This window comes from Cordyceps militaris (assembly GCF_000225605.1).
Source record: "Cordyceps militaris CM01 unplaced genomic scaffold CCM_S00001, whole genome shotgun sequence".
NCBI classification, from domain to species: domain Eukaryota; kingdom Fungi; phylum Ascomycota; class Sordariomycetes; order Hypocreales; family Cordycipitaceae; genus Cordyceps; species Cordyceps militaris.
In genome coordinates this window covers 6,051,444-6,077,916 of record NW_006271969.1, presented here as the reverse complement: position 1 = coordinate 6,077,916, position 26,473 = coordinate 6,051,444, and the positions used below count along the sequence as shown (strand labels likewise).

Below are 26,473 nucleotides of genomic sequence, written 5' to 3'. Positions count from 1 at the left end.
CGCGCAGGGCCTTTCCGATCACGTTAACGGACCATCCGGAAAGCCAGTCAGGTTGACCAGTTGTTAGCTCAGTAATAATGGCTAGTGGCCCTGTGGCGTCCAACATCGGAACCAGTCATGATCAGCACTTTTCGACTTGTTGGTATCCGTACATCCATATGTAGGCCAACATCTGTCGTCAGCCAACAGCTTTCATTCACCGACTGGGGTATATCCACCGCAATGGAATCATATATGTTTTAGATTCCATCACATCTTGACTAACTAACTATAACCCAACCATTCGACTGCTCCTCCCTTTTTTGTCCTGGCATGTTTGCTGCTCCCATGTCGTGTCGGCCTGCATTTCATACCCATACCCTGTACGGATCCAGGAGAATAACGAAATCGTCATGTGGACCACCTGAGAAATCTTCAAGGGTGTCGGATAATTGAAGAAGCAAGGGGTACTTGATCCTGGAAGTTATCACCCCATTGATGCCCAAGATCATTTTATATTCGCCTAGTCATGTTGAAGCGAGTGTAAGAGCTGTCGCTAGGACCTTCATCAGGAGATGTAGTTCCCACTGCAAATTCTCATGTGATCCATCTGGAAAAAGGAAAAAAAGAAGAAAAACACACCGACAAGCATCCACAACTTTGAACATTTTTTTCGGAAGACGAGATTCTGTCGTGGATTCAATCACAAGTGCGTCGCGCCTGACGCGCTGTAAGGATGGTTGCCCTGCCAACACGCACAACGTCGACATGGCTTCACAACGTCGAGTATTGAAGTGACCCAAATGGCTGCATTGGCTAAACGCACAACAACAGCAAAATGCCACGAAAAGCCACGTATGGAAAGCAATCAAAGACCTCAAAAGCCGAGAGGCTCTTTGCTGAGCTGCCGCAGAGTCCGATGCGCAAGCCAGGCACCAGAGAAGCACCCGCCAAACCAAACGAGTCTGAGCCTGTGACAGTGGCCGACTTGACTGCGCAGCTCTCCGAGGTCCGCATTCAAGAAGAAGAGAGCAAGGTTGAGAAACTACCAAAATCCAGCAGCAAATCATGCAGGAAAGCCAAACAAGAAGCGCCACCAGTGGTTCATGAGCGCGAAATCACAATAGCGTCATCTAGCGACACCGAGGACAACTTTGCATCGGATGATGAGGGAAAACACGAAGAGGACAGCTCCGCTGAAACAACTCTCCGGATTCTGTCATGGGAGGATGTATGCCCCCACGGTGACCGCATAGAAAAGATCGCCGAGGCGTCCTACGCCGAGGTCTACCGTGTCACCAACGACCGCGGCACCAGCATCATCAAAGTCATCCGCCTGCACTCCCCTATCAAGGCCAAGACAAAAGCGCAGGAGCGTTCCAAGCTCGTCGACGAGGAGCCGCACGCCGAAGAGGACATCAACGGCGAGCTGCAAATCTCCGAGTGGCTCGCCGACATTCCCGGGTTCGTCGTCTACAAGGAGCGCTACGTCGTGCAAGGCAAGGCGACCAGGCAGCTTTTGGAGACGCATCAGGTCTTTCAGCGACGCATGAAGAGACAGGACCCAGGCCGTGCGCAATTCTACCCCTCTCCGAGCCGGTATCTGGAGGATACGCGCTTTCTCGTCGTGGAGCTTGGTGATGCGGGCATTGCGCTCGAAGACTGGAAGCTGACGACGGAGAGCCAGCTATGGGACATTTTCTTTCTTGTGGCGGTGGCACTCGGACGAGCTGAGGATTTGGCCATGTTTGAGGTGTGTAATGCGATCAACGACTGCACCTTTGCGGCAGTAAAGAAGCGCTAACGACGATCAAACAGCATCGAGATCTCCACGAGAGCAATTTGTGTATCCGGCAAGTTCACGAGCCACGAGCACGGCCAACTGATGCACAAGGCCAATTTTATGGCTACTCGGGCCTGGATATTACAATTCTGGACTATGGTCTGTCAAGAGCAGAGGATCTATCTATTGACTATGCCGCCCCAGTAGCACATGATCTGGAAAGAGACCTCAGTTTCTTCACAAGCACACATGCGCCACAGTGCAACGTGTACAGGCAGATGAGGTCATTCCTGCTGCGTGCAGATCGCGTGTGCCTGCCTCCCGCTGCGCACGCTACACCGTATGCGAAAGGAATCGACGGACCTCTGTCATGGGACGTCTTTGCGCCCTACACCAATGTGTTGTGGCTGGCATACTTGTACTCGTACCTCGTCAAGAACTTCAAAGGCGACAAGAAGGCGCTGCAACGTTTCCGTTGCACAACACAAGAAATGTGGAAATATCTAAATCCTGATGCCGGCGATGACGTCCCGTGCTTTAATTGCGCTGCAGACGTGGTCTGCTTTGGTGTCGAGGCTGGCTGGATGGCCGAGTCGCAGCTGGCCGGATCTACGCATTCCATGATTGAGCGGGAAGAAAGCATCATCATGGCCCGCGAGGACGATGAAGATGAAGCAGCGTCACTGAGGCGGTCGCCAAGGAGAAGCCAGTATCAACAAAGCACCATTGTGTAACGATATAACGGTGCTGGCTTGATAGATGTACATTTTTAGCATGGTGGAGTTTTGATTGGGAGGTTATTTAGAAGACGAGGGATCAGACATAGTTTATTTATCAATGGTGGATCAATGTATTTTATAACAAAATAGGGGACAGCATGGGAGGAGGTATTGCTTACAGTACATCACATTCGTCCAACTTGTCCAGTATATGCAGCTGTGTCTGTAGGTACCAACCAGGCTGCGAGTGTTACACAACGGGATAGTTACAAGATGGCGCATCAGAAAGAGCATAGATCACTAGCGGTCTGAATCAAGTTGAGCTTGCGCGACATTGGCGTCTCCTATTAGTGTGGCGGGCGGGGTTCAGCGGGTGCTGCCGCGAGCCTGTCAGGCTGATGATGCAGACAAAGGAGAATCTACCCCAGCCACAACAGACAGCTTTGTCGCCCAACGTGACAAAAAGCTGGCTATATAATGACCATGAGTCACTTATGATACCAAGTATCTCACATGGATACAATTGATTCTCTATTGCAATGGGCGGCTGATCAAGGGGTCGTGCTCGATGGCGTCCGCCCAAGCAGGATCCCAGGTCGTGGGCTGGGCATGGTGGCCACTCGCCACATCCACGTACGAAGCCGCGCCGTTGGCCTGTTGACTTTCCAGTAACAAACAGCTTACAATCTTACAGAAAGGAGAGGTGCTCATTGCAGTTCCCACGCCGGCGATCCGAAGCCGGCACACGCTGCCAAAATCGCTCATGGGCAAGGCACCAACCAACATGACACTCCACGGGCTGCTGGCGGCAGACCTCCTGCTCCATCCGCCGGACGTGGCCGCCTGGGGCACGCTGGTGCCGTCTCTGGCCGATTTCGAGAGCAGCACGCCGTTCTTCTGGCCCGAGACGCTGCAGGATCTCCTGCCGCCCGAGGCCAAAAAGCTGCTGCGCACCCAGCAGCAACGGTTCCGGCGCGACTGGAGCCACGCCCACGCGGGCTTCCCCAGCGTCGCGGAGCAGGACTACCTGTACGCGTGGTTCCTCGTCGGCACGCGGTCCTTCTACTACCAAGTCGACGAGACGCTGCCGTACCCGTGGCACGACCGGCTGGCGCTGCTGCCGGTGGCCGACATGTTCAACCACGCGTCGGTGGGCTGCGCGGTCGCCTTCTCGACCGAGGTCTACGATGTGACGGCGGACCGGGACTACGAGGCCGACGAGGAGCTGTACACGTCGTACGGCGCGCACTCCAACGACTTCCTGCTGGCCGAGTACGGCTTCATGCTGCAGGACAACCCCCACGACCAGCTCTGCCTGGACGCGGTGCTGCTGGCCAGGCTGTCCGCGGAGCACAAGGCCGCGCTGCTGCAGAGAGGCCTGCTGGGCGACTGGATGCTGCGCGCCGACTTGGGGCTGCCGTCGGACACGGTCTGGACCGCGATGCGAGGGCTGACGGGCACCGCTGCGCCGGCATGGGATGACTGGAAAGAGGGAGGGGAGGACGCGCATGGGAGCCTGGCCGAGGCGCGCGCGATGCTGCCGGGGATCCTGGCAGAAGTTCGAGGGCAGGTCGACGACTACCGTCGCAGGATCACGGAACTGCGGGACGGTGCCAACGCGGCCAAGATGGACGTGTTATTGCAAAGGTGGAATGAGATGGACGAGGTGGCGCGCAAGATGATGGAGTAGGTCGCTATCCTAGTACACGCAAGAACTTCCTCTTGGCGCGCTGCAAATTATGACATGAATCCTGAAAAGAAGACTTTATGATACATGGCAGATTTTGTCACGGAATTGTGGCTGCTCGACACGCCTGTGTTGTTCTGCTCACCCTTGTCAAGCGGATATGCTGCTCCAAGGCGTCGCCGATCCTATTTCGCATTGTAAACATATGGCGAGAAACAATGGGCGCGACTGGAATGCATATGCGAATGATGAAGCGCGTCCGAGGGGGCCGCATTGATGTGGCAGCGCCATTGCTAGAAGAGGAGTCCAATCTCCGTGCGGTGCGGCGGGTGGGCAGGTGATGGGTTGTTCGCTGTCGTAAGCGAGGCTGGATAGTGGAGGTTGGAGCGGTACTTGAGCCATGGTGAGAAAGAAAGCAGGAACACAAGTCACTCGCTAACACGGGCCATCCATCATGTTCTCCTGCACAAACGGCCAACCACCTGTCACCTGTGCATATGCTCTCTCTGGTAGCGGCCTCGGCCGGCCCGCTCCAGTGCAGTTGTATTGTGTACCTCGAGTGCCGGAGCAACCAGGCGGTCAAGCAATACATGTTTCTCGGCACGGGCATGAAGTTATTTACATGAAAGTTATTTTTACATGAATAATCATCTTTGAACATAGAATAACAAGTAAAGCTAGAAGACCAAAAGCCGTGATGAAAAGCGAGCACAGTACAAACGAACTACAGCGGCCGGCACGTTGAGATTTGCACCTAGAAACATCCTGCCGAGGCTAAAACGTTTGCACCGAAAAAGCCGTCCCCACCGCCTTCCTTTGCCGCCTAGAGAAAAGCCCGCCCCAGCACATGTTCGCCCGGATCCAGTGCCTGTGTCCGTCCCATGCCACCACCTTGGCCGTACTAATCGGAGCTTCTCCTCAACAAAGCTGGGGAAGCAACATTTCCTCTTCCTTCTTTTTCTCCCTCCCCATTTACCGGTGCATCCTTCTTTTCTGCCCCTCGTCATTGTGCACCCTGCCATTCTGCCAAATGCGTGGCCTGCAAACAATCGCTTGTTTGCTATAAACGCTCCAAATCCCCGATCTACCGCTTCTGCCGAAACTACCCAACCAGCCTCCCTCGGCAAGAGTCTCTCTCTCCCTTTGGGCGAGCACCACCACCACCACCAGGCTCCGCCGCGTTCGCGCTCGCGTACGAATAGCGAGCTCCCGGTGCACTCGACCGCCTGCGCATTGAATGTCCAACATCTAGGTCGCCGCCTCGTCCCGCCCACCATGTCCTTTGACAGCGCCTACGCCGCGTCGCCCAGCCCGACCGCGACGGCCAAGAGCAGCGACACCTTTGGCCGCTCCCTCTTCTCGCCCGCCATGTCGTCGTCCTTTTCCTCGCCCGCCGCGCAGCGCCAGACGTCCCACATCTCCAAGACGTACCGGCAGGCCTCGACGCTGTTCCTGACGCGCCGCCTGCCCGAGGCCCTCAGCACGTTGCTGCCGCTCATCACGCCGCCGGCCGAGGGCGACGGCGAGCCCACGCCGGTATCGAGCGCCTCGCGCACCACGAGGGTCAAGGTGTGGAGTCTCTACCTCACCACGCTCAACGCCATTGTGGAGATGGAGCCCGAGGAGGGCAAGGCCGCCTTTGGCACCCAGGAATGGAGGGCGTTGTGCGCCAAGGTCCGCGACGGCACAGTCTGGGAGGAGATTGTTAGGAATGGATACCATGGGTCCGAGGGCCACGTCGACTCAGAAGTGGTCATCAACCTGTAAGTTTCACCGCGCGCCCACCATCTCCTCTGCGAGTTCCGGCCTGAGCTAACCAATAAACCGCCCGTCAATACACAGAGCTACCCTCCTGCTTGCCCACGCTCAGAATCAGACCCTGAACCAGAAGAGATTAGAGACATATCTCGCCACATGCACAGCGCCCACCTTGGATTTCGGAAACAGCCTCAACGGGGGTCGCTCCCCAGGGCCGCGCATGAGCGGCCGCTACGCCTCGCCGGCCAAGGGCACCAGCGGCACCGACACGCCCCGCGACCTCACCGCCCGCGTCAAGATTCTCGAGCTATACACGCTGCACGTCCTGCTCCGCAACAACGAGTGGGACTATGCGCGCGAGTTCATCAGCGTCAGCGCCGTCCTCGACGACGAGCGGCGCGAGGCCTTCCTCCAGGCCCTGCAGAGCCTCCAGGAGGAGCACCAGGAAAAGGAGCGCGAGGAGCGCGAGGAGCGCCAGCGCCAGGAAGACCAGTTGCGGAGGGACATTGCCGAGGCCCGGCGTCTGCGCGAAGCGGGCGAGGAGCGCGAGCGACGGCGCCTCGAGGACGAGCAACAGGCCCGCAAAGCGACGAGCGAGACCGACTATGGCGTCGAGTCGAGTCCGAGCTCCAGCCCCAGCCCGCGACGCGCAGCACCCAGACCATCCTCGTCCGGCTCAATATCTTCTCGGCCCGGCGCTGGCAGAAGCGGTCCTGGCCAGACGCCCACCCTCACTGCGCGTGCGAGCGCCGTGTTCACCCGCTTGAAGACGGCGCTGGAGCAAATCGCCCAGACGCTCAACAGCAATCCAGTCATTGTTCTGAGACTGCTCGGCTTCCTCGTCAGCCTGCTCGTCATGCTCGGCCACAAGGGCCTCCGACAGCGCCTGCAGCGCATGCTCGGTGCGTCTTGGGCCAAGGTTGCCGCCACGGCTGGCATGGGCACAAAGGTCAGCTACATCTGAGCCTAGCCCCCGAGGCGATCCAGTCTTGGTGCATCTACTGTACAAATACAACTTATATATCTTTGCCACTGCATCCTTTTCGGAGTTTTATCGCGGGTTTCCCCTTTTTTGGTTGGAGATTTTTTTTTATCACGTTTCTTTTCCTTTGTATTATTCATGACCAAACAAACCACTCTGCCGAGTACAAAGAACTACGCGCGAGGAAAACAACACAAGTTGCATATTAAATCAGAATATAACCCTTTTTGAATATCTTTGCTTGCTTTGCGTTTTGCCTATTTCCTGGCGTCAGCAGCAAATGCCCGTCGTCACTTGTTTGCCCAATCGCCCGGCCAACTACTTTCGAGAGTGCTCTTGCGAGTATAAACATGGTTCAATGAGCACATTTGCCATGGCACAAGGGACAAAAAATCAATAGAAGCCAAGGTAAATAAATTTTCATAACGAGTTTGCTTATTCCATCTTAACACAGGTGTATTATAGAGCCTCAGTGACCGAAAAAGCACCAAACTTCAAGTTTGACCCAGAGATATCTCCCCCTTTCCCACCTCAGAACCTTTAGAAACCAACGAGTCTCCGGAGGGAGAATTTCTTCTTCCTCCCTTCCATGGGCTGCCAGTCCAGCCTCTTGGAGACACTACCCAGCACGACCTTCAAGACGCCCGATCCGGTCAGCCCGTTGCGTTCCCCCAAGACACTGTCCCAGGTGACGGCGTCGACAATGTCCCTGCCGGTGCTGCGGCTGCGGAGGTCGTCGTCCAGACTCATGAGCGCCCGGCGCGCGCCCTTGTCCCTGCCGACCTGGAAGAACTGCACGCCGACCTGCGCCAGCGGCGCCTTGACATGATCGAGCCTGTGGACGACCGACGACAAGATGCCGGCCGGGTCGTCGGTGGGGATGCCGTCGGTGAAGACGATGACGTTGACGGGCTTGGGCATTTCGCCGCCGCCGGCCCGCTCGCACAAGTCCAGGTGCGGCCCGAGAATGTCCTGCAGCCGCGCGCCCGTGGGCGTCATGCCGCAGGGCCACACAATCTCGAAGATCTCCGTGACCTGCTCGGCGGTGCCGACGTTGTAGTAGCCGCCGCTGGCGCGGCCGGGCGGCGCGGGCGACGCGCTCCGGTGGTTGAGGAAGTACAGGTCGATGCCGTCGGCGTCGTACCTGGTGCACACGCGGGCGATCTGGCGGATCGCGTCCCCCACCTCGTCCCAGCGCGAGCGCCCGCGGCCGTTGCTCTCCGTCATCGAGGACGAGTCGTCAATCACGACCACCGTGTCGTAGTTGGCGAGAAGCGCAAACTGGTCGTTGTCGCACTCGCGCGGCCGCACGGCGCGCGACGGCCGCTGGGCGAGGAGCGCCGTCGGGCTGATGTCGGGATCCAGCCGGGACGTGTACGCAGGAGGCACATCGCCGAATACGGCAGACGAGCCTGGTTGGACGTTAGCAGAGGTGCTGAAGGGCAGATGAGGGAGAGATGGCGACTGACTGCCTTCCCCTGAGAACGGAGAGCGCGATTTCTTGCCGGAGCTCATACTGGCGTGTTGGTGGAAGTGAAGGTGTCAAAAAGTGAGGTTGTCAAAAAGTGCAAGTTGGTCGGCGGTCGATGTTGAGGGGGAGTGCGCTGAGAGACCAAGCTTGGGTCAGGGCTTGGGTCAGTTTGCTTTGTCAAGAGTGAAAAACATGCTGGATATCAACGGAACGAGTATCTTTTATACTCAAAGAACAAGACATTCATCCGCAGTTGCCTACCGACCTCCTGGCCCCCTGGTGTTGTCTTCTGATCTCTGTGTGTAACTTGGAGTGATAGGCTGCCATAGGCTGCCATACATAGCCTGTTTTCCACCTACGCGCCCGACTTGGGTATGAAAGACAGGCATCACAGTCACACTGGCACTGAATGTGCGTTTTAAGACACCAACATAATACTTGCATGTCACTGCCTGGTCGCTGCAGGTGGCCGTCAGAGGTGCGCAATCACAGTGCGGCACACAGCCCAGCACAGCCACCCCAACCAAGACTGTGCCTAGGGCATCGCGGCCGATCTCTCCGTGTGTGCCTTGCGCCTGTACGTTGGTGGATAATGGAAACTTCGATTTGTTTAGCTTGACACGTTCGATGGGTTCCTGCAGGGTTTTACAGTCTGCCACTATTTCCGCCTCGCGGATGCCTACTTACCTACCTAGTTAGGCAGCTGGCGTACTACCTAGGCGGCAGTGTTTCTACACTTTGAGGCGTAGGTGAGACTTCCGATGGGCAATAAGGGTTGCATCGTTTAGAGCATTCAAACACGACTTCATATTATCCGGATATGACAGCGTAAATAAGAGTCATTCTACTCAAAATATGTACTCATTTGTCCATAGAATCGATTCGTGATTCTCTTGCATCATCGTCTGTGGTCCCATTTCGTCTACGACGAAGCTGGCTTCTTGAACCTGCAAACTACTGTTAGCGCACGGAAGTGATGGCTGCAAGTCTATCAAACGTACTTGTTGACCACCTTTTCGATGCTGTCAAGGCCCTTGGTAAGGACGTCCATTCTGGGCCCGTACGAGAATCGCACAAAGTGGTGGCAGGGCGAGTCAAACAGATCACGACGACGCGACGGGTTCAAATCAAAGAAGATGCCGGGCACCACAATGACCTTTTCTTCCAGGCAGGCTTGGAAGAAGTTGAGGCCGTCCGAGATGGCCTCAGGCAGACCCTCCAGGTTCAGCCAGCTGCGCGAGTTAGTACGCGATATTGACTTCAAAGTTGGTGTTGACATAACATACAGGTAGAAAGTAGAGTCGGGAACGTATTTGATGACGAAGCCCATCTCGCGGAGGCGCTTGACAACAAAGTCACGCTTGTCACGGAAGTGGCGCTGCAGGTGAACCATTTCCTCCTGGACAAGCGTAGGGTCAAGGAACTGCACAGCAGCCTCCTGGAAGGCATGGTTGGCACCTCCGTCAAGATAACTTCCGCAAGAGCCAATACTATAGACAATTGTTAGTATCGTGATAACTGTGTCTACGCTAGTATTACTGACGCGCTAATGTATTCTATCATCTGTTAGTAAAATGTCTTGCCAAGATGTGACATTGTACATACCCTTGGGACCAATGATCCAGGCGATTCTCCAGCCGGGAAGTCGGAATCGCTTGGTAAGGCCGTCGAGGATCAGGACATCATCCTCGTCGACATCTTCAACGTTTTCGGCGGCAGAGATGGTGGTTCCGTCGCAGTTGCTGGTGTAGTTGTAGCCAGAGTAAAACTCGTCGCTGATAAAAGTGGCACGGCCACGGCAAATATCCTGAATTTCGGCAAGCTCGGGGTTGGCGACGACACGGCCGGTCGGGTTCCGGGGGTTGGAGGTGAGGATAACGGAGGTACCTCGCGAGATTTCCTCGGCAATCTTGTCGGGGTGGATGTGGTAGCCATCCTCCTCAGAGAGGGGAACTGGAATGGCAGCAAACTATTATTGTTAGCGCTGGTTTTGGTGAGGAGCGAAGTGACAGTTGGCATACGTTCTTGAACAGGCTCAGCATTTCATTGTAAGCCGTGTAATCGGGCAAGAAAAAGGACAGGTATGAGGTGCCGAGGACGGCAGCGATACGGATCAGACCAGCACGACCACCGGGGACAATGGCAACATTTTCCCAGGTATACTGGCTCTGCTTGCCCTTGCGGTGCGCCTCGTTGTAGAGTTTGGCAACGGCCTCGCGGAGGGGTTTAATACCGGCGGTGGGGCCGTACTCACGGGCGGCCATGGAAATGTCGATGGTGTTGGGTCGGGGGAAGCAGCCGGCAATGTCGTCTTCGACTTCGGGGGCACCCTGGCCGAGGTTGGCCCATTCTTCGGGATGTTCCGAGAAACCAAACTCGCAGGCGCGCTCAGTGCACCAGACGACACCGGTGGAGGCGCGGCTGGCGTCGAGGCCGGCATGGGGCATGTGGCCTTCGTGGGCATTGCGGAACTGGCGGTGGACTTTGGACTGGACCTCTGTTTGAGAGACGATGAGCATTTGATTCCGGCAGGGTTTTCAAATGACTGGAGCGTGTTGGAAGTTGAAAGGTAGCTGTCTCAACGAGTTGTCGCATCGTCGCCGCTGGCCGCGACAAAGCTACTTTGGGGTTTGGCGGGGTAGCTTATGTGGGAGTCGAAGAGTTTGGCGGGCTGGGCAGCCACGTCGGGTTTTGGGAGGAGGTAACTTTGAGGGAAAAAGAACATACCGTTGGTACCAGGTTCAGCATTGGAAAAGCGTCTGGCCATGGGCTTGGGAGCGCCAGTGTGGCGGTTAAAGGAGAACTTGCGGCCGCTAAACATGGTGACGATGGCAGTGGGAGCTGTTGGGCGACGCAATGTCAGTGTTGGGTAGGTGAGGAGAGACGGGGGCAGAAGATGTGATGGAGTCAAAAATAACCCCGAAGACAATGGCGAAGAAGAAAAGGCAACAAGGTCAAAAAAGCTTGTTAATAAAGGGAGGAAGAGGGGAATCGAGTCATGAAAAACAGAAGCGCTGGTGAGGGTCCCGTCGTGAGTGTAAGATGGGAGGGCGGTCTATTTTATTTATTGAATTTTTCTGGCGGGCAAAGTGGCTGCCAGCTGCGAGCCCCTCTAAACGTCAAACGGGAGCTGTTACCAGCTGCAAGTTGCCAGCTGCCAATCCAAGTGCCAACCAGTGATGGCCCTCGTCTCCGCCATGCGCTGTTATTATTCTTGTCTTGTTCCATGGCATGACACAGCCCAAGCACCAGCCCTCCTCTTACACGCACGCACGCACACACACACACCGGCAAACCAGCCATTCGATTGCCATACCAGTCACACTCTACCTAATACACCATCCCGTACAAAGCCTCGGAAATTCGGCACGCTCCAACGCCGGGGGTTGGTTGGACAGCCAGGATAGGATCCATCAAGACGACGGGAGGGGCACGTTTTGGGTGGACCAAGAGAAGCATTTGGGGTGAGCCTCTCCGCCACATCCAAGCGTTCCAGCCAAAGCTAATACTCCCAAATGTACAGCTCCCCGATGCGTAACCCACCTCAAAACAGCCACGGCGCATCCGAGACTGGAAACGGAAAATTTACCTTGGCTCGGTGAAGGAAACCTGATCGCCGCTCGACAACACCCGCCCTAGCTGCCCTAGCTGCATGAAAGTAATGATCGCCAATCCGCGGGCCGGTCCTCCAGGCTGGGGTGCATCCCACGGCGACTCCGGACGCTGCGGTATTCCTTCCTCTCTCATAAAAGGGGCTGAGACTATATAACATGCTCTAATTGTCCATGTCGGGCTAATCCGGAAATTGATCACGCTGCTTCTTGCTTGAGGCATTAAACCACAACGCGGGCTCGCAAACAACAGTCCTACACCGAGAGCTCCAAACGGGGAGTTCCATCCAGCTGTTTCGTCAAACGCTGTTTCGTCGCTGCTCTTTGCGCCATCCTATGACGCAAATGTCAAAACACGCACCAGTTTTCACAACCTCAGAAACAACAAACAATCTAGGTCATAGTCATATACGACATGATGCCTCAGAAAAAGCCACGGCGTTACACAGACTGGCTCATCCATAAATTCCGAAGCTTCTGCAGAACTTCTGCAGGCCGGGGGGTGGCCCTGCTCCACAGTGCAAGGTCTCACCGGGCAGCATCGCATCGGATGAATGATGAATGACAGCATGGCCGGGCTACAACCGTCGCACCATGCGCAGACAAAGAGGGCGATATTCTCTCAAAGACGGATGCTGTACAATTCACCACCCGTTCAGCTTTGTACGTTTTACGAACAGATGCGCACTGTGGAACGGGAAACGCAGATGTCCGCAAAGAAAGGCCGTTTCTCCGGACTAATACGACCTGTCTCGGACCCTGGCTGCCGGAGGTTCACCTAACCCACAAGCAGCCAAAATCGCCAGCCCTGCAGGAAAAAAAATACAACCTGTTCAACATCAACTGCCACGAGCTACCCAACAGACGCACCACCTCACTGCTCGTCTTTATCCCGCAATACAGTACTGAGGCAGGCATTAAATCCCTCCAATGCACCGCGCCACCTTGGTAACGCTCGCCCGGCGCTCTTTGCATCACCACCCACGCCATCCCACGCCTAACCTCTACCGTCACACGCTGGATCTTCAGCGCCCCTTTTCCATGGCCGGCAGCACACAATCCCCGTCGTCGTCGTCATCCAAAGGCAGCAACGACGACATTGCCCCCGCCCCCACCGCAGACCAACAGCAGGGCCTCCCCGCGCCCGGCGAGGGCACACCCGTCACGCTCGATGTCAGCGGCGAGGGGTCCACGGTCAAGCTCGCCGCGCTGGGCCCGCTCGTCGTCAACGTCGATGGCACCGTGGCACGCATCACCAACTGGAAGGAGATGACGGAGCAGGAGCGCGAGACGACGGTGCGCATGGTGGGGAGGCGCAACAAACAGCGCCTCGATGCGCTCAAGAAGCGCAAGGAGGAGGAGGAAGGGGCTGCGGGAGCTCGATAACGTCTTGGCGCATTGGTGGCGGACAAGGCATCTGCATGCAAGACGCGCAGGACATGCACCGATCAGTTGGACCGTCATGGTTGTATGCAGGGTATACATGTTGGGGTAATAACATTATTGTAACGATATATTGTAAATAGGATAGCGATTTGAAATTATTCTCTTCATCAACTTGTTCTTTCATCAGCTCGTTTCTCTCCGTCATTGCCTTTTCCAAAGCCGGTTCATATGCAAGTCGATTTTGCAGTGCTTCCATTCTGTTGCACTGCATCAACCGTCTCTTCTGTTCCTGCCAGACACGGACATGTACAGCTTTGAACCTCGGATACTCTTCACTCCAGTCTTGATGCCTCTATCCAGGAGACGTCCCCGACAAGTACAAATACATTGGGTGTACGACGTGTATACCATGTATATAAAATAACTAAATAAATAAAAATGGCAGGAAAATCATCAACATATACTTCATCTAGACACGTTCCACAACTGCCAACCAGAGTCTATCGTCATGGTTGTCCCACAGTTTCTCAAAGCCGGACCGCCCACGGCTCAGTCCCCTTGATCACCCCCCATGGCTCGCCTTGCCCCATCTCATGCGCCGACCAAGACTTGAGCTTCAAGCTTCGCTCAAAGAAACAAGCCACACCAAGCCTTCCCATATATAAAAACGAAAAAATGACTGAAAAAAAAAAGGATAATCAAAGATCACAATGTCCGCCGAGAAAAAAGACGCCGGGCTTTCGTCCTTGTAGTAAAGGTTCAAAGCATTCTAACTTTTCTGCAACCTTGGCCATGCAGTTGGCTTGTGTTGCACACACGTGTATAGGCATGTAAGCCGCCACACGTGTACACAGGACTACCTCTCCTCCTTGCCGGCGTTGGCGCTACTCGACCCGGTCGACTTGCTGAGCTTGCTGCCAGCCTGCTTGGTGAACTCCTTCCACAAGGCAGCAATGTCCTCGTTGCCCTCATTCTTCTCAACGAGCAGATTCTTGAGCCACTTGTTCTCAGTCTCGAGCTGCGAGACCTTGTTCTCAAGGTCCGTCACCTTGGTATGCATATCCTTGGCAGACTTCTCGAGAGCTTGCTCGCGCTGCTTCTTCTTGATGCGGAAGCGAGCGCTGGCGGCCGTGTTACGACGGCGCTTATCCTCCTCGGCAGCGACGCGGGATGACTCCTCAAAGTGCATGGCCTGTGTCTTGGGAGCAATGGGCTCGGCCTTGTGCTTGATCTCGGCCGCCCGGGCGGCAGCAGCGTGGTACTGAGCGTTCTGGTGAGCCATCTGGGGGCCATGGTTAGGCTGCAGAGGCTGGAAGTTGTGATTGGGCTCGGCAAAGGTGTTCATCTGTGGCCCATAGGTGTTGTTGAACTCGTTGAAGGCAAAGTCATCTGTGGGTGGCAGCCGTGTTAGTCAACTGCTATATGGGGCACATAACATTGTGCCGCCGGACAGGCAAGCACGCGAGTGCAAGTATAAGGGAAGAAGAGCAGAGAAGTTGAGTGCAAGGGGAAAGTCCAGTGGATAGTTGGCAGGCGAGGGTCAAAAGGAAGACCATAGCAAGATGACAACCTTATCAATGGCCCTCGAGCTGCGTTCCTTGCACCGAGGCCGTGTGGCCCAGCACAGATTGGGTGGTTTGGGTGTGTCAATTGCGGGGCCCCCAGCATCACGAGATATTGCACCATCGGTCCCGCCATTTGTAAGCCCCGGGTTCCCTGTAACGTGGACCCACTGGCGGTGCAGGATAGGCTCTTGACAGGCTGGTTAGGACAGCTAGCTGCTCCAATGAGGGCTTGTCCAAGCTGCCATGTCGCAATTTGCAAGTAGGCGGGGGAATTGTGCCAGAGGTACAGATGCAGGCCTGCCAGAGGCTGATATGGAAGTGGAGGGGTGAAGCTGAACTCGCCCGGAAACCTGCCTTGGCCTCTGGGGCGCTAACTTTTGGTAGCGAGACAGCCCCAGAAGGCCAGTAGAAGCGCCGTAACCGAGGCTGAATAGGGCAGTGGGATGAGGAATGCAAAGTGAAAGGAAAGGAACAAAGAAACGTGACAAAATAGATTAAAACATACTGGAGATGAAGTCCAAGTTGGGCATGTCCCCCATGACAGAGGGAGTAGCGCTCACATCATCGGACGCGGGTGTAGAATGGGCAACCTCCTTGGTAGGCTGGGCCTGGAAATCGGTGTTTTGGCCTGTCTCGAAGTCGAAGAACTCGGTGTTTGTGAAGAGAGCTAGGTCGCCCTCCATGGGGAAGTTTTCGTCGACAGAGCTCTCTTGGGGAGAGATGGTGTTGAGGTCGCGGAGGTAGTTGGACACATTGGGCCCGTGTCGGCCGTTGTAGTTGGACATTTTAGTCGGTTTTGGCGAATCGGCACCGTTGCTCGTTATTTTTGCTGATGAAAGTTGTTTGGGGGGGGTTTGTTCGTGATGAAGATGTTAATCACGCTGCAAGGCGACTCGGGTTCCGCAAACGTGGTGCAGTAGATGCGGTCGCGCGCAGAAGCCTGGCTGGCAACTTATCGGTCGCAAATTTCGTTGGGCGTGCAACCTAAAAAATCGAAAATAGCAAATCCCGTCACAGCAGCGTCGTCCAATGCTGAATGTCGTTGGTCGGGGGAGGGGTTGTGATGGTGAAGAAGAAGAGCGTTCGTAATGTGTTTGCGGAGAGTTAAGAAGAAACGCGGGGCGGCGGCGGTGGAGGCAGTGTATTCCGTGAGTCGTTTGCGGATTTTTTTCGCTCGCCGAGGGGCTCCGATACCGTCTGGGTGGCGGGCGGGCGGGCGTGCCACAGGGTCACAGTGAGTGTCGCGCGGGCCTTACTGTGAACATAGCCGAGGGTTCAGCCCGCGAACAGTAGAGGAGCCCTGTATTTTGGGAGGGGTTGGTGGATCTTGCAGCGACTATTGTGGTAACGTAACGAAGTCACTTTTTTTTTTCTATTTAAATTGTTTTAGCGGACCGAGACACTGTGGCGTCCGAAGCGGGACAGGCTTTGTTGAACCTGCAACGCTGAGCTTTGTAGGTAGCCTGTGGGTGCGCCCTGTTTGCAGCGCGCAACAACTTCACAAGCCTGCTTAACAATCAACAGCTTTTGTCACAAACTAGGCTGCGAGCTGGCTGCGGGGCGGAGCTTAAAATGCACCAATAGCGGCACACAGGATCTTATCTGAACCAATCATGGTCCCCTTTTCAGGCTATTCGCATTCCATGGCCTTATCTTGGCCCCCACCAGTATGTAACCCTGGTTCCATGCTTTTCGGTGCCTGCTCTTTTGGCTGGCTGGCTTTGTCTGCCACACCATGTAGTTAGTTAGGTAGTTACGAATGAATAAACCTGGTACACACAACCACAGTCGAGTGATGCTGTTACACAGTCGGTCCACTGGCTGCCTGGCAGGCTCCTTCGGCAACCCACCACGGCCTTGGCTGCGGAATGAATCCAATGACCTACGCGGCGCTGCAACTCCGAGCACGTGCCGCTGCCCATTCAACGAATCACGGCTTTCCGCCGCCTTTCCGCTTTGCTGCGTCTTGCCCAGCAAGCAGGCCACAACGGACGACCCATGGGCCTCTCTGCTTGGTGCTTTTTAGACCCCCAGCCAGGAATCAGGTTCGCCCACCATTTCTCTAGACTAACTTTTTGGGCTGATCACTGCCATCCAGTCTCAACGCCATCATGACGTGATCCATCGGCACTGCCCATTGCAGCTATCCGGACCCAGCTCTCGCTGCACATGACGGCCATGATGCATCCAACTATTGTAAAACATGCATGCTTCGGGGCTTGGGCGTGAATTTCCGACGAAGCGATCCCTGTGGTCTTGAACCTATCAGTAGGTAGCTGACCTGCCTCCCCGCAAGGAGCCACTCATGTCCAGGGACTAGGGAGAAGGGGCCTCCTGTGGACATCACGATAGCTTGCACCAGAAAGTTGCGGAATATTATGATACAGAAAATGTCTTGGCAATTTCGCCTAGTCACTGAATCAACTGCTAAATGGTCCGTATTCCCCGAAAAAAATTGCTAATAACTATAATTGCTATCAAATATTGAAAGTAACGTGCCGTACAAGTCATGTCCAGCGATGGGGCTATTCCCACGCCAGCTTGGTCTTGCCCTCCTCAATGTGAACGCCAAACTGCTTGCTAGCCAACCCGTAGCTCTGACCCACCGCTTCGCTCCCATACACGCGCATCTCCTTCTCGTACGCCGCCGTCAGTCCTTCCCGGAAGCCACCGGCCTCACGCAGCAAGCGGCCGAGCAGCGCCGAGTCTCTGAGCGCCGTGTTGGCGCCGAGCCCGCCGGCGGGCGTCATGCTGTGGGCGGCGTCGCCAATGACGGTCACTCTGGGCACGTTGGGCCATTCGGGGACGCCAGACGGCGTGGAGCAGGTAATCTTCCAAAACGCGGCCTCGTCTGCGCGCATCTCGTCCACGAGCGCGCGGAACCGCGGGTGCCACTGCCTGGTGAGGTCCTTGGCGATGGCGGCGGCCACGGCGCCGACGATGCTGTAGTCGTCGTTGGGCGCCTGGATGGTTCCCGGGCGCCCCGTCATGGTCCATCCAAACTCGACGCCGGCGTCGTCCATCTCGCCCGACCGGACGTTGGTGATGATGCTCACCCCGTCGGGCCCGCGCAGCGCAAACACGCCCTCGCCGAGCCCCTTGAATGCCGTCGTAGGGGCCTGGCCGTGGATGCCGCGCGCGCCCGTGTCGTATGTCTTGAGCTTGCCGCCCGACACCTGCTGCGCGATTTTGGAGTAGATGCCGTCTCCGGCAATAAGCATAGAGCCCTCGTCCGACCTGGACCCGTCGTGGAAGACGGCGTGGACGCCGCCGTCGGTCAGCTCGTAGCCCGCCACCTTTTTGTTCCACTGGATGTGGCTCTCCAGGCCCTTGGCGAATATCTGGCGCATGTCGCCGCGCGCCATGCCGACCACCTTGCCGCCGCGCGACGACAGCCCGCTGCCGACGGTCAGCGTCTCGTCAATCGGCTCGCCGGTAATGGCGTCGAGGATGGCGAAGCCAGAGCCGCCCGTCTTGCCGCTCTTGCTCCAGAAGAGATCCCAGTGCTCGGGAGCGAGCACGGATTCGACGGCGTCAAGGCCCTCGGCAGACAGTCGCAGTCTGTATCCCTGCGCGCGGAAAACAAAAGAGGCGTCTCGCTCCAAGATTTGAAATGGGATCTTGGAGCGCAGCAGCGACTGGCCGAGGAGCAGCGACGAGAGGCCCCCGCCCGAGATGAGAATTGGTTTGGGGTTTGGCATGGCGGATAGATGGGATGGTGTTGGTATATTCACTTTACTGTGCACTGATTCATTCGATTTCTTGGGAGAGCAAAAAGAGGTCTGCGTTGGGTTTATTTATCTTAGGCCCTCGAGAGCAGTTGGAATAAATTCGGGCTTCTTTGCAAGACTCGGAGCCGTCACCAAGAGCGAGTGCCGATGGTTGAAGCTTAATTGTAAGCAGCCGCGCGCGAGGGTACTCTAATTGTCAGCGAACGCAACCGGACGTTTCAGTGCCTTGGAAGCCGCACTTTTGCGCGGCGCCGGTCAGGAAGCCATTTCTGTCGATTACAAAGCAGACGCAGAGCCTGGCGAACCACGACTAAGTAAACTGCGTTGGCGCCTGAAAGCTGGAGAATAGCGCTTATATCCTTTGATATCTGAATCTCCTTGGGTCTGATTAATAAGTGCCGTCTTATCGTAGATGAGCAACCGCCAGCACGCTCCTCGAACTCAACGAGCGTGCCGCCACTCATCGCTCGGCTTTGACTCTTAGGGCTCGGTGGCTTAAATACCCTTAACGCCAAAATGCATATAAATGATATCGGACCTTGGCTTAATATACAGCTATGGTCACATCAAATGCTGATTTTTATAGAGTATAAATCTCTGGTATGTAGGGAATCCGAAGCCGCCGTCACTAGAGCTACATGCGCGTGCCATTTGGAATGCGATACTTGGAATACGTAGTGTTGTTTTGCAGATCAATCAAGGTAAATTTACATATGCCGCCTTCAGAGGACTGGCCTTTTTCGAGGACCCAACGAACGTCCCCAGAGAAAGATATCCTCCCTCGTCTAACATGCCAGACAGCACGAGCATGTGGCGTGCTAGCACTCTCCAAGATGACTCTTTTCACATCTGAACATTAGTTAGTTACCATTTATTACACACTTGTATCGCGTCAAACTCCTTGATACGGCATTACACCACGGCACTAGCCCATGGCGTGTTCACGGGGCCTGCTTCCGCGTCAAGTTGCTAACTAGGTATGTGGTGCGCGTCGCAACGCACGCTGGCCCTGATTTTGGAGAACTCATCATATGTCTTACCATTAAAAAGTCACTTCTTGATAGCGGTCCGTGCACCATCGGCAGCTGCAGGTTACACTGCATGGCGATCTATCGTGCAACTCAGAGGATCCTGCCTCGCTTCAAGGATTGAGCAAGGATTGATCCCGCCCACCACCTCCCCTCGCATACTTCGTACTCTACTTCATCTCCGACAATGGTTTTTTTTCTTTTCGGTTTCCACAAAGATAAGAGTTACCTCTCAGGCAAAGACACTTTGCGATTGCCCACCGCTGTTCAATAGTCCGTTCACCTGTGTGGAGAGGAACCTGCAGCCTCCAACCAATAACATGCAAATTCAAAAGCCCGATTATAGGACATTGGACTATGGAGAATGCAAATGATACGACCAATATCGGCTTCTGGATGAACTTGTGCTAGCCGGCCCGGTGGTATGGTAAACTCCAGTCGTCTCCAAGTCTCACACTGACCTCGACGCATGGTTCAGCTCTTCCTTGTCCATGCAGGAGAAGACCAAGAGGCTGCCATGTGATGTCCTTGACAATCACCGACGCTCCGTAGGTATTTCCGTCTCTTGGATCCCCATGCTCCTGATTCCACGCCGCGCTCACACCGCGCCAGATCAGGCGGCGGCCCGGGCATCAGCGACCTGCGTATTTGACTGACGCCACTACGACAAATTACACCGCGTCGACACAAGCGTAAATGATTCTTCTCGACATGACAGAATTATAGTATTGACAGATTCCGGGTATCTGAGTAAAGAGCTTATAGGTTGATCAGTGTGTTGGACCGAAGCAGGGCCGGACTCTACGATTTCAGCAAAAGCCAGAGCCGAAGCAGCCCTGGACAAATTACACTAATTTTTCGTGAAAACTCTGCATGAACACAAGGATTGAGCGAGCTGCTGTGGAGTGAGCTGAGATGGGGTGCCGCGGGACCCCTATCCTCTGAACTTTTGTTGCGATGGTGTCAAATTGCGCCATCGCTGCTCCCTCCGTACAAGTCCAGCGTTGCCCCCTGGCGCGGGGACCCCGTTTGACCGTTGCCAAGTTCTCGTTACGTTGAGCAGTTATGGGGCTAGATTATTTATTTATGAAAGTACACTAATTAGGCTGTTTTGTGCCTTTCTGGGGCTGGATTAATAAATTCTTTATTAAAGTAATAGTTGGCAGCTATCGGCTCCGGAGAATGAGCACAGAACCGTAAAGGCGCGTGTAACTACTCGGCGGCCACCTGTGACTTACCCATACCACCAGCCCATGTACTGCGCACGACTGAGGTCCGGTTTCCATCGGCTGGAGAGCCAGGTCTATCAAACTCAGCTCTGTCTCTCTGCCAACGAGAATTAGTCCCTCGGAGCACCAGTCCTACACACACCTAGAACATGGAGTATAAGGGGGGGTCCAGGATATTGCAGTTTGCGTCCTACGCCTTCACTACATCTATTGGGTCAGCAATTCACAGTTTGTGTGAGACTGTGCATCCCTACTGATTGGCGTTGATAGAGAGACTCAGATATGCAAGTAAAGGTATGTGTAGTCATGTGCACCTGGTCATTTTGATATCATGCAGAACGCCAGTCCTGACATTGCGGCAGATCAATGGACAGCGCGTAGAGCTTGGCGATGTCGAGTCAAACCTGCGTGTTCTTCTACCTTTCGATTTGGATAATCGTGGTGGAACTGGTGATACCGTTTGATGCCCTAGATCGGCAAGTACTTACAGCATTCGTGCGGCGCAGTCCGGGCTCCCAAGAAGATGGCCTGGCCGTTTTTATAGAAGCCAAGTCGCGGCTCGAGAAACTGCTGCCCCGGCACATGATCCCCAGAGCCTGTGTCGCTATGGAAGAGATACCAGGACATTACAAGACGGATCGCAAAAAGCTATGCACCGAAGCAAGCAACCTTGGAATCAAGGCACTAATCGCGTCTCTGCCCAATGGCGGTAATAGCACGAATGTTGTGGCACCGGCAACCGAAGCCGAGCGAGTCTTGGCAAATCTATGGGCGACCATTCTACGCCAAGATGTCGACAGTATTGGAAGAGAGCAGAGCTTCATCTCTCTATTCCTTCTTAATTAGGAGGGGAAATTCCTCCTTTCTTGTACCTATTTCTAAGCCTGCTTATTCGGCTTAATTGCTGGCCTATGGCGTATCTGGCGTATCTTTTATTCGTCCGAATCCGTTAGCATCTGTGATCAGTTCCAGGACCTACTTCGCACACCGCTATCCCTTTCTAGCTTTCTGCCATTTATGGGTCCTGCTGACTGCGCACCGTGATCTTCACTTAAATCACAACAGCAGTCCGTGGCCAACCGTACCTTCATGGCATCGATCAGTCCTCAATTGTTATTGGAAACGACGCAGCAACATGCTCAACACGACGCCTAACGCAATCAATGGCCATGGGCAGCACGGACAGGCGCACCTTGTTCCGCCGCATCACTTATCGGAGGTCGTGGTCGGCTGCCGCAAGTCGGAGCTAGCACTCGTGCAGGCACGCGCCGTTATTGTCACACTAACCAGGGCAATGAGCTGTCCACCCACCTTTAAAATCGCTACTGGTAGTGCTGTTGGCGATGTTGATAAGCAGACGCCTTTCCTCTTGCTCTCTAAGCAACAGGGAGGATCGGATGTTGGCAAGAGCCTGTGGACCAACAACCTTGAGAAGAACATGTTGGCTGGTGATGTTCAGCTTCTTGTCCACAGTTTGAAAGATATGCCCACCACATTGCTCCCTAAATGCCTCCTCGCCGCTGTACCCGAGCGCGAAGACCCGACTGACGCCGTCATCATGAGGACAGGCTCGCAATTTACATCCATTGACCAGCTGCCTGCTGGTTCTATAGTCGGATCAAGCTCCTCCCGCCGGAGGGCCTTGGTTCGGAGGAATTGGCCTAGTCTCGAGGTCGCGGAATGCCGAGGCAACGTGTGAGTCTGCTTTGGTCCTCCATCCGTTATTCACTCATGGCGTACCTAGTTGCTGACACCGCTCTAGGGACACTCGGCTCGCCAAGCTCGATGCGCCCTCATCGCCATTTGCATGCATTCTTCTGGCCACTGCGGGACTGGCCCGTCTGGGATTAAAAGACCGCATCACACAACGACTCGATCCCCGCATATTCCCACCCGCAGTTGGACAGGGGGCCCTCGGCATCGAGGTGAGCACGGACCGCGAGGACACTGTGCACCTTGTCCGCCATGCCGACCATAAGCCGTCGAGATGGAGGTGCATGGCCGAAAGAGCAATGCTACGCAGCCTCCAGGGAGGATGCTCCTCTCCAATCGGTGCCTCCTCCTCCTGGGATCCGACAACCGACAATAGACTGCGCCTGCAAGCAACTGTGCTTGACATAGAAGGCACGACCAGCATCTTCGCTGAAGCAGAAGGCATTGTCCAAGACGACGAAGCGGCAGAGCAACTAGGCGTTGCCGTCGCAGATATATTGTTCGAGAAGGGGGCCCACCAACTGTTGCGCAAGTAAGTCGGAACAGACTCAACGCATCCCCAACAAGCATTCTCGGGGAGCCTGAATAACCAGGCTGCCAGGAAAGACTCAAGTAGCATTGCATAATGAAAGTTGCCAAAGTTTGCTAAGTTATTCAATGAAACGAGCAAGCTCACGGGCAGAGCAGCAACTACAGACTAAGCGACTATGAGTTGATATTCACCTGAAAATGCCGAATACACAGCAGCTGCGACGGCGTCGAAGACTCTTATCAGGTTTCGATATAATTTTCTTTCCAGCGCCCATGCAGCGCTGCACTGCGCTAGTCACCGATGTTACCAGGCTCGTCAACGACGCACAGCGCTCAGCTACTACCAGCTGCCGACATGTTCTATTACGCCGTCTTCAAAGCTCGGACTTTGTGCCCGGATATATTTATTTGGTTGTGGTTGAGGATATACTTGGCCTCTGGGGCTGGCCTTGATATGGCGGTATTCCGCACTTACATACATACACCCCGGCAAATTCTCAAACGCTCAATCACCGCCGCCAGTTTCTCGTCGACTACCCGCCATGTACATGCTGGATCCCCCACCAGGAACCCCTCATTAGGCACCTCAACTGTCAAGCCCTCCGTTTCTGGCCACTCTGCCTGAACAACCAGAAAGCCAGATCAAAGGCTTGAAAAGTAAGATGTCTTCTCGTGTCAGAGTATTGCGAACAACAACTACACCCACTCCCAGGCTAGCCAGTGTCAATGCAAGCGTCCATGGCGTAGGAGTAGATGTACGCAACCCGCCTTTCACAAACATCTCTCCACCAGTATCAGTGCTATTATGTGCCCACTCGAGCCCGACGACTTTGGAAGCGGAGTCAATGTGGAAGCGAATGAGGTAGTATGGCGCCGGGAATATGTGGCGTCCTCTTTGAGCCAGTTGTCGCGTCGATGTGAACCAGGTGTACGTGGTTCCGTGGAGGTGTCGGAGAGGGAATGCGTCGCCCTTCTGCCCCTGGAAGGCAATCCGATGGCCATCCTTGCTGGAAAAGATTTCGATGACAAAGGTAGCCGCAGTGTTGTAGTACATGCCCTCGAATGCCTTTATTGGCGTTGATGGCACTGCGTCGGCATGATGCATGCCCTCAATCTCATGCACGGTGCGAAGTCGATTGCTTTTGCTCACATCAGCAGCCTCTCTGGCCAGCGCCACATAGTCAGTCTCAGACTCGGTTTCGAATAGCGCTTCGGCAATGAGCTGCGCGATCCAATCCGGGGCGTCGCTGAGCCCGTAGCCGTTGCTGAGCACGACTATGCCGCTGTGCGTCTCGGGAAAGAGGTAGACGGCAGAGGTGGCGCCAGGCAGATTGCCTTGGTGGTACAGGGCTAGCCGCGAGGTGTTGATGAGAGGCATCTGTGTAAGCCAGGGATTCAAGCCCATCGCACCCAGGGTTCCGGGGAGCTGGGTACGAATCCAGCCCAGAGCGTAGGAGCGCTCCAGTAAAGACCTTTCACCGTCTTGCATGAAAGATTTTGCAGAAGTGATGATGGGGAGACCCTTGAGTGAATGTCGTGACGGGTCCGGGTCAACTGCAGCACCAAGTTGCCGCAGCATGGCGCCATAGAAAACGAGAAGGTCGTTCACCGAGCTGCGAATCGCACCGGCGGCCACTATTGCCGTGCTAGCCGGAATAAGAGGTTTTGCGTTTTCAACGGCGGTGCCATCTTCGGTAGTGAGATATGCCTTGGCTACATCGCAAGATTGGCAATGATCAAAGTCTAGACCAGTTCGATCCAGGCCAAGAGGCCGGGCGATTCTGGACTGGAAGAGCTCGCTGTATGTTTGCCCTGAAAGAGCGCTCATGACAAGGCCGACTATGGCATAGCCCAAGTTGTTATACATCCACCCAGTACGGAAGTGGTGGACAGATGGTTGCGAGCCAAACATGGGGATGATATCAGAGTCGTTCAGGAGTGGCTGGCCATGCCAGTAGAGAGATTCGCCGCCGGCGATGCCAGTTCTATGCGAAATCAAATCCACGGGAGTCGCCTCCATTGTGACTTCTGACGATGTGCTGTGGAAATTGGGCAGAGTTTCGCGGATCGGCGAGGACCAGTCTGCCAGGCCGTCATGGACGAGCGATGCATAGAGGAACGCGGTGAAGGACTTGGAAAGTGAAGCAATCGGGTAGATGGTGTCGCTGGTGGTCGGCGTCTTGGCCGCGACGTCTCCATGCCCGTAATTATGGTGAAAAACGACACGATCCTCGTGAATGACGCCGACTGACACGCCTGGAACGCCGGAGAGCGAGGCAATCAGATCAATGGCTGGGGCAAGCTGGGGCAAGAGGTGGGCAGGGCCCTTCATCTTGGCGATGTAGTGGTGTGTCGATATTGGGTCGATTTTCTTATGGGAGATGTGATGGTAAAGGGCGGAAAGGAGCAAGATGGAAATGTCATGGTAAAGGGTTGAAAAGGCGCGTTTGCTGTGAGTGGAATGAGGCCAGTACTGCAGTGATGTAGAGACGGGCGCGCCGTGGACTGCGGAGGAGCGAAGGGCCTGAAGGGCCTGAACCCCAGCTCACCAAAGCTCAGGCATATCTTCTCAAAGATTTTAGCAGAGCACGCGTATGACCACGCCAAAAAAAAAAAAATTGTTAATTGCCGTAAAGGTGGTGACTTTATCAGCATCTAACTAATTAGCCGCCGGTCAGCACCGTGGCTTCGCAGAACGATTTTGAGCCAACAGAGGTCTTTCTCTGCCCGTCTACGTTCATCACAGCCCACTGCTGTGGCTCAAAATTGCAGGTCGCTACCAAATGGTGGTTGCCCATCGCGATCGAAGGCAAACACATTAACCCCGCCATTTGGTGTCTCGGTCGACTTTCCCGTGGTAAATGCATAGCCGCCTCCTGGCTTTGCCCATAAATGGATGGCGCGCGCCAGAGAGGAATTCGCGTCAGTCGTATACACCCTCGGACAGGAGCACATCATCCGGGAATACTATTAGATTTAGTTATAGTTGAATTCATATATAATATCGAATCTTGGTTAGGCTATGCTATATTTCCCCTATATTCCCTCGCCGGGAAATGTGAATTAACTGGTACTCATCAGGATTGGCCAAGGCCACCTTACTCTGAAGTGGCACTAGAGTAGACCTGAGGCCGTCGAAGCCACTATCGTCGCCGTCTAGGCTGGGTTTATTCCCTAGCTGAAAGTCGTTTTTTGGCGGGAAGTCGTTCCCTGTCTGAAAGTCGTTCCCTGTCTGAAAGTCATTCCCTGTCTGAAAGTCGTTCCCTGTCTGAAAGTCGTTCCCTGTCTGGAAGTCGTTCC

General features: G+C 55.0%; 11 protein-coding genes across 11 annotated transcripts in view; 5 read left to right on the top strand and 6 right to left on the bottom strand.

Annotated features, from left to right (window-relative positions):
* Window positions 1–817: 817 nt before the first annotated feature.
* CCM_01878 (Protein kinase-like domain) lies at window positions 818–2,496 on the top strand (the record flags this gene model as incomplete). The annotated part of the gene is made up of 2 exons (XM_006667032.1): window positions 818–1,732; window positions 1,798–2,496. 2 exons carry the CDS (start codon window positions 818–820, stop codon window positions 2,494–2,496), a joined length of 1,614 nt encoding a protein of 537 aa, XP_006667095.1.
* A 498-nt stretch (window positions 2,497–2,994) lies between these two features.
* On the top strand, window positions 2,995–4,171 carry CCM_01877 (SET domain-containing protein, putative; the record flags this gene model as incomplete). Its single annotated transcript, XM_006667031.1, has 2 exons — window positions 2,995–3,114; window positions 3,176–4,171. The coding sequence occupies 2 exons, from the start codon at window positions 2,995–2,997 to the stop codon at window positions 4,169–4,171; spliced, it is 1,116 nt and encodes a 371-aa protein (XP_006667094.1).
* Window positions 4,172–5,443: 1,272 nt separating this feature from the next.
* On the top strand, window positions 5,444–6,890 carry CCM_01876 (peroxin 26; the record flags this gene model as incomplete). The annotated part of the gene is made up of 2 exons (XM_006667030.1): window positions 5,444–5,931; window positions 6,116–6,890. The coding sequence occupies 2 exons, from the start codon at window positions 5,444–5,446 to the stop codon at window positions 6,888–6,890; spliced, it is 1,263 nt and encodes a 420-aa protein (XP_006667093.1).
* Window positions 6,891–7,448: 558 nt separating this feature from the next.
* Window positions 7,449–8,423, bottom strand: CCM_01875 (von Willebrand factor, type A; the record flags this gene model as incomplete). The annotated part of the gene is made up of 1 exon (XM_006667029.1): window positions 7,449–8,423. The coding sequence occupies one exon, from the start codon at window positions 8,421–8,423 to the stop codon at window positions 7,449–7,451; it is 975 nt and encodes a 324-aa protein (XP_006667092.1).
* An 878-nt stretch (window positions 8,424–9,301) lies between these two features.
* On the bottom strand, window positions 9,302–11,200 carry CCM_01874 (aminotransferase; the record flags this gene model as incomplete). Its single annotated transcript, XM_006667028.1, has 5 exons — window positions 9,302–9,326; window positions 9,381–9,897; window positions 9,985–10,348; window positions 10,401–10,876; window positions 10,963–11,200. The coding sequence occupies 5 exons, from the start codon at window positions 11,198–11,200 to the stop codon at window positions 9,302–9,304; spliced, it is 1,620 nt and encodes a 539-aa protein (XP_006667091.1).
* Window positions 11,201–12,920: 1,720 nt separating this feature from the next.
* CCM_01873 (fungal specific transcription factor, putative) lies at window positions 12,921–13,376 on the top strand (the record flags this gene model as incomplete). The annotated part of the gene is made up of 1 exon (XM_006667027.1): window positions 12,921–13,376. One exon carries the CDS (start codon window positions 12,921–12,923, stop codon window positions 13,374–13,376), a length of 456 nt encoding a protein of 151 aa, XP_006667090.1.
* Window positions 13,377–14,232: 856 nt separating this feature from the next.
* Window positions 14,233–15,726, bottom strand: CCM_01872 (bZIP transcription factor (MetR), putative; the record flags this gene model as incomplete). The annotated part of the gene is made up of 4 exons (XM_006667026.1): window positions 14,233–14,765; window positions 14,981–15,238; window positions 15,317–15,367; window positions 15,447–15,726. The coding sequence occupies 4 exons, from the start codon at window positions 15,724–15,726 to the stop codon at window positions 14,233–14,235; spliced, it is 1,122 nt and encodes a 373-aa protein (XP_006667089.1).
* Window positions 15,727–17,466: 1,740 nt separating this feature from the next.
* Window positions 17,467–18,642, bottom strand: CCM_01871 (FAD-binding domain protein; the record flags this gene model as incomplete). The annotated part of the gene is made up of 1 exon (XM_006667025.1): window positions 17,467–18,642. The coding sequence occupies one exon, from the start codon at window positions 18,640–18,642 to the stop codon at window positions 17,467–17,469; it is 1,176 nt and encodes a 391-aa protein (XP_006667088.1).
* A 3,422-nt stretch (window positions 18,643–22,064) lies between these two features.
* CCM_01870 (porphobilinogen deaminase) lies at window positions 22,065–23,178 on the top strand (the record flags this gene model as incomplete). The annotated part of the gene is made up of 2 exons (XM_006667024.1): window positions 22,065–22,624; window positions 22,692–23,178. The coding sequence occupies 2 exons, from the start codon at window positions 22,065–22,067 to the stop codon at window positions 23,176–23,178; spliced, it is 1,047 nt and encodes a 348-aa protein (XP_006667087.1).
* Window positions 23,179–23,869: 691 nt separating this feature from the next.
* Window positions 23,870–25,505, bottom strand: CCM_01869 (D-aminoacylase, putative; the record flags this gene model as incomplete). The annotated part of the gene is made up of 2 exons (XM_006667023.1): window positions 23,870–23,886; window positions 23,933–25,505. The coding sequence occupies 2 exons, from the start codon at window positions 25,503–25,505 to the stop codon at window positions 23,870–23,872; spliced, it is 1,590 nt and encodes a 529-aa protein (XP_006667086.1).
* Window positions 25,506–26,096: 591 nt separating this feature from the next.
* The window catches only part of CCM_01868 (uncharacterized protein), a gene marked incomplete at both ends in the record, with an annotated part of 1,818 nt that continues 1,441 nt past the window's right edge, over window positions 26,097–26,473 (bottom strand). Inside the window, 2 exons of the mRNA XM_006667022.1 lie at window positions 26,097–26,140; window positions 26,276–26,316. Coding sequence (XP_006667085.1) covers window positions 26,097–26,140; window positions 26,276–26,316 — 85 coding nt within the window. The remainder of the gene's footprint in view (window positions 26,141–26,275; window positions 26,317–26,473) is intronic.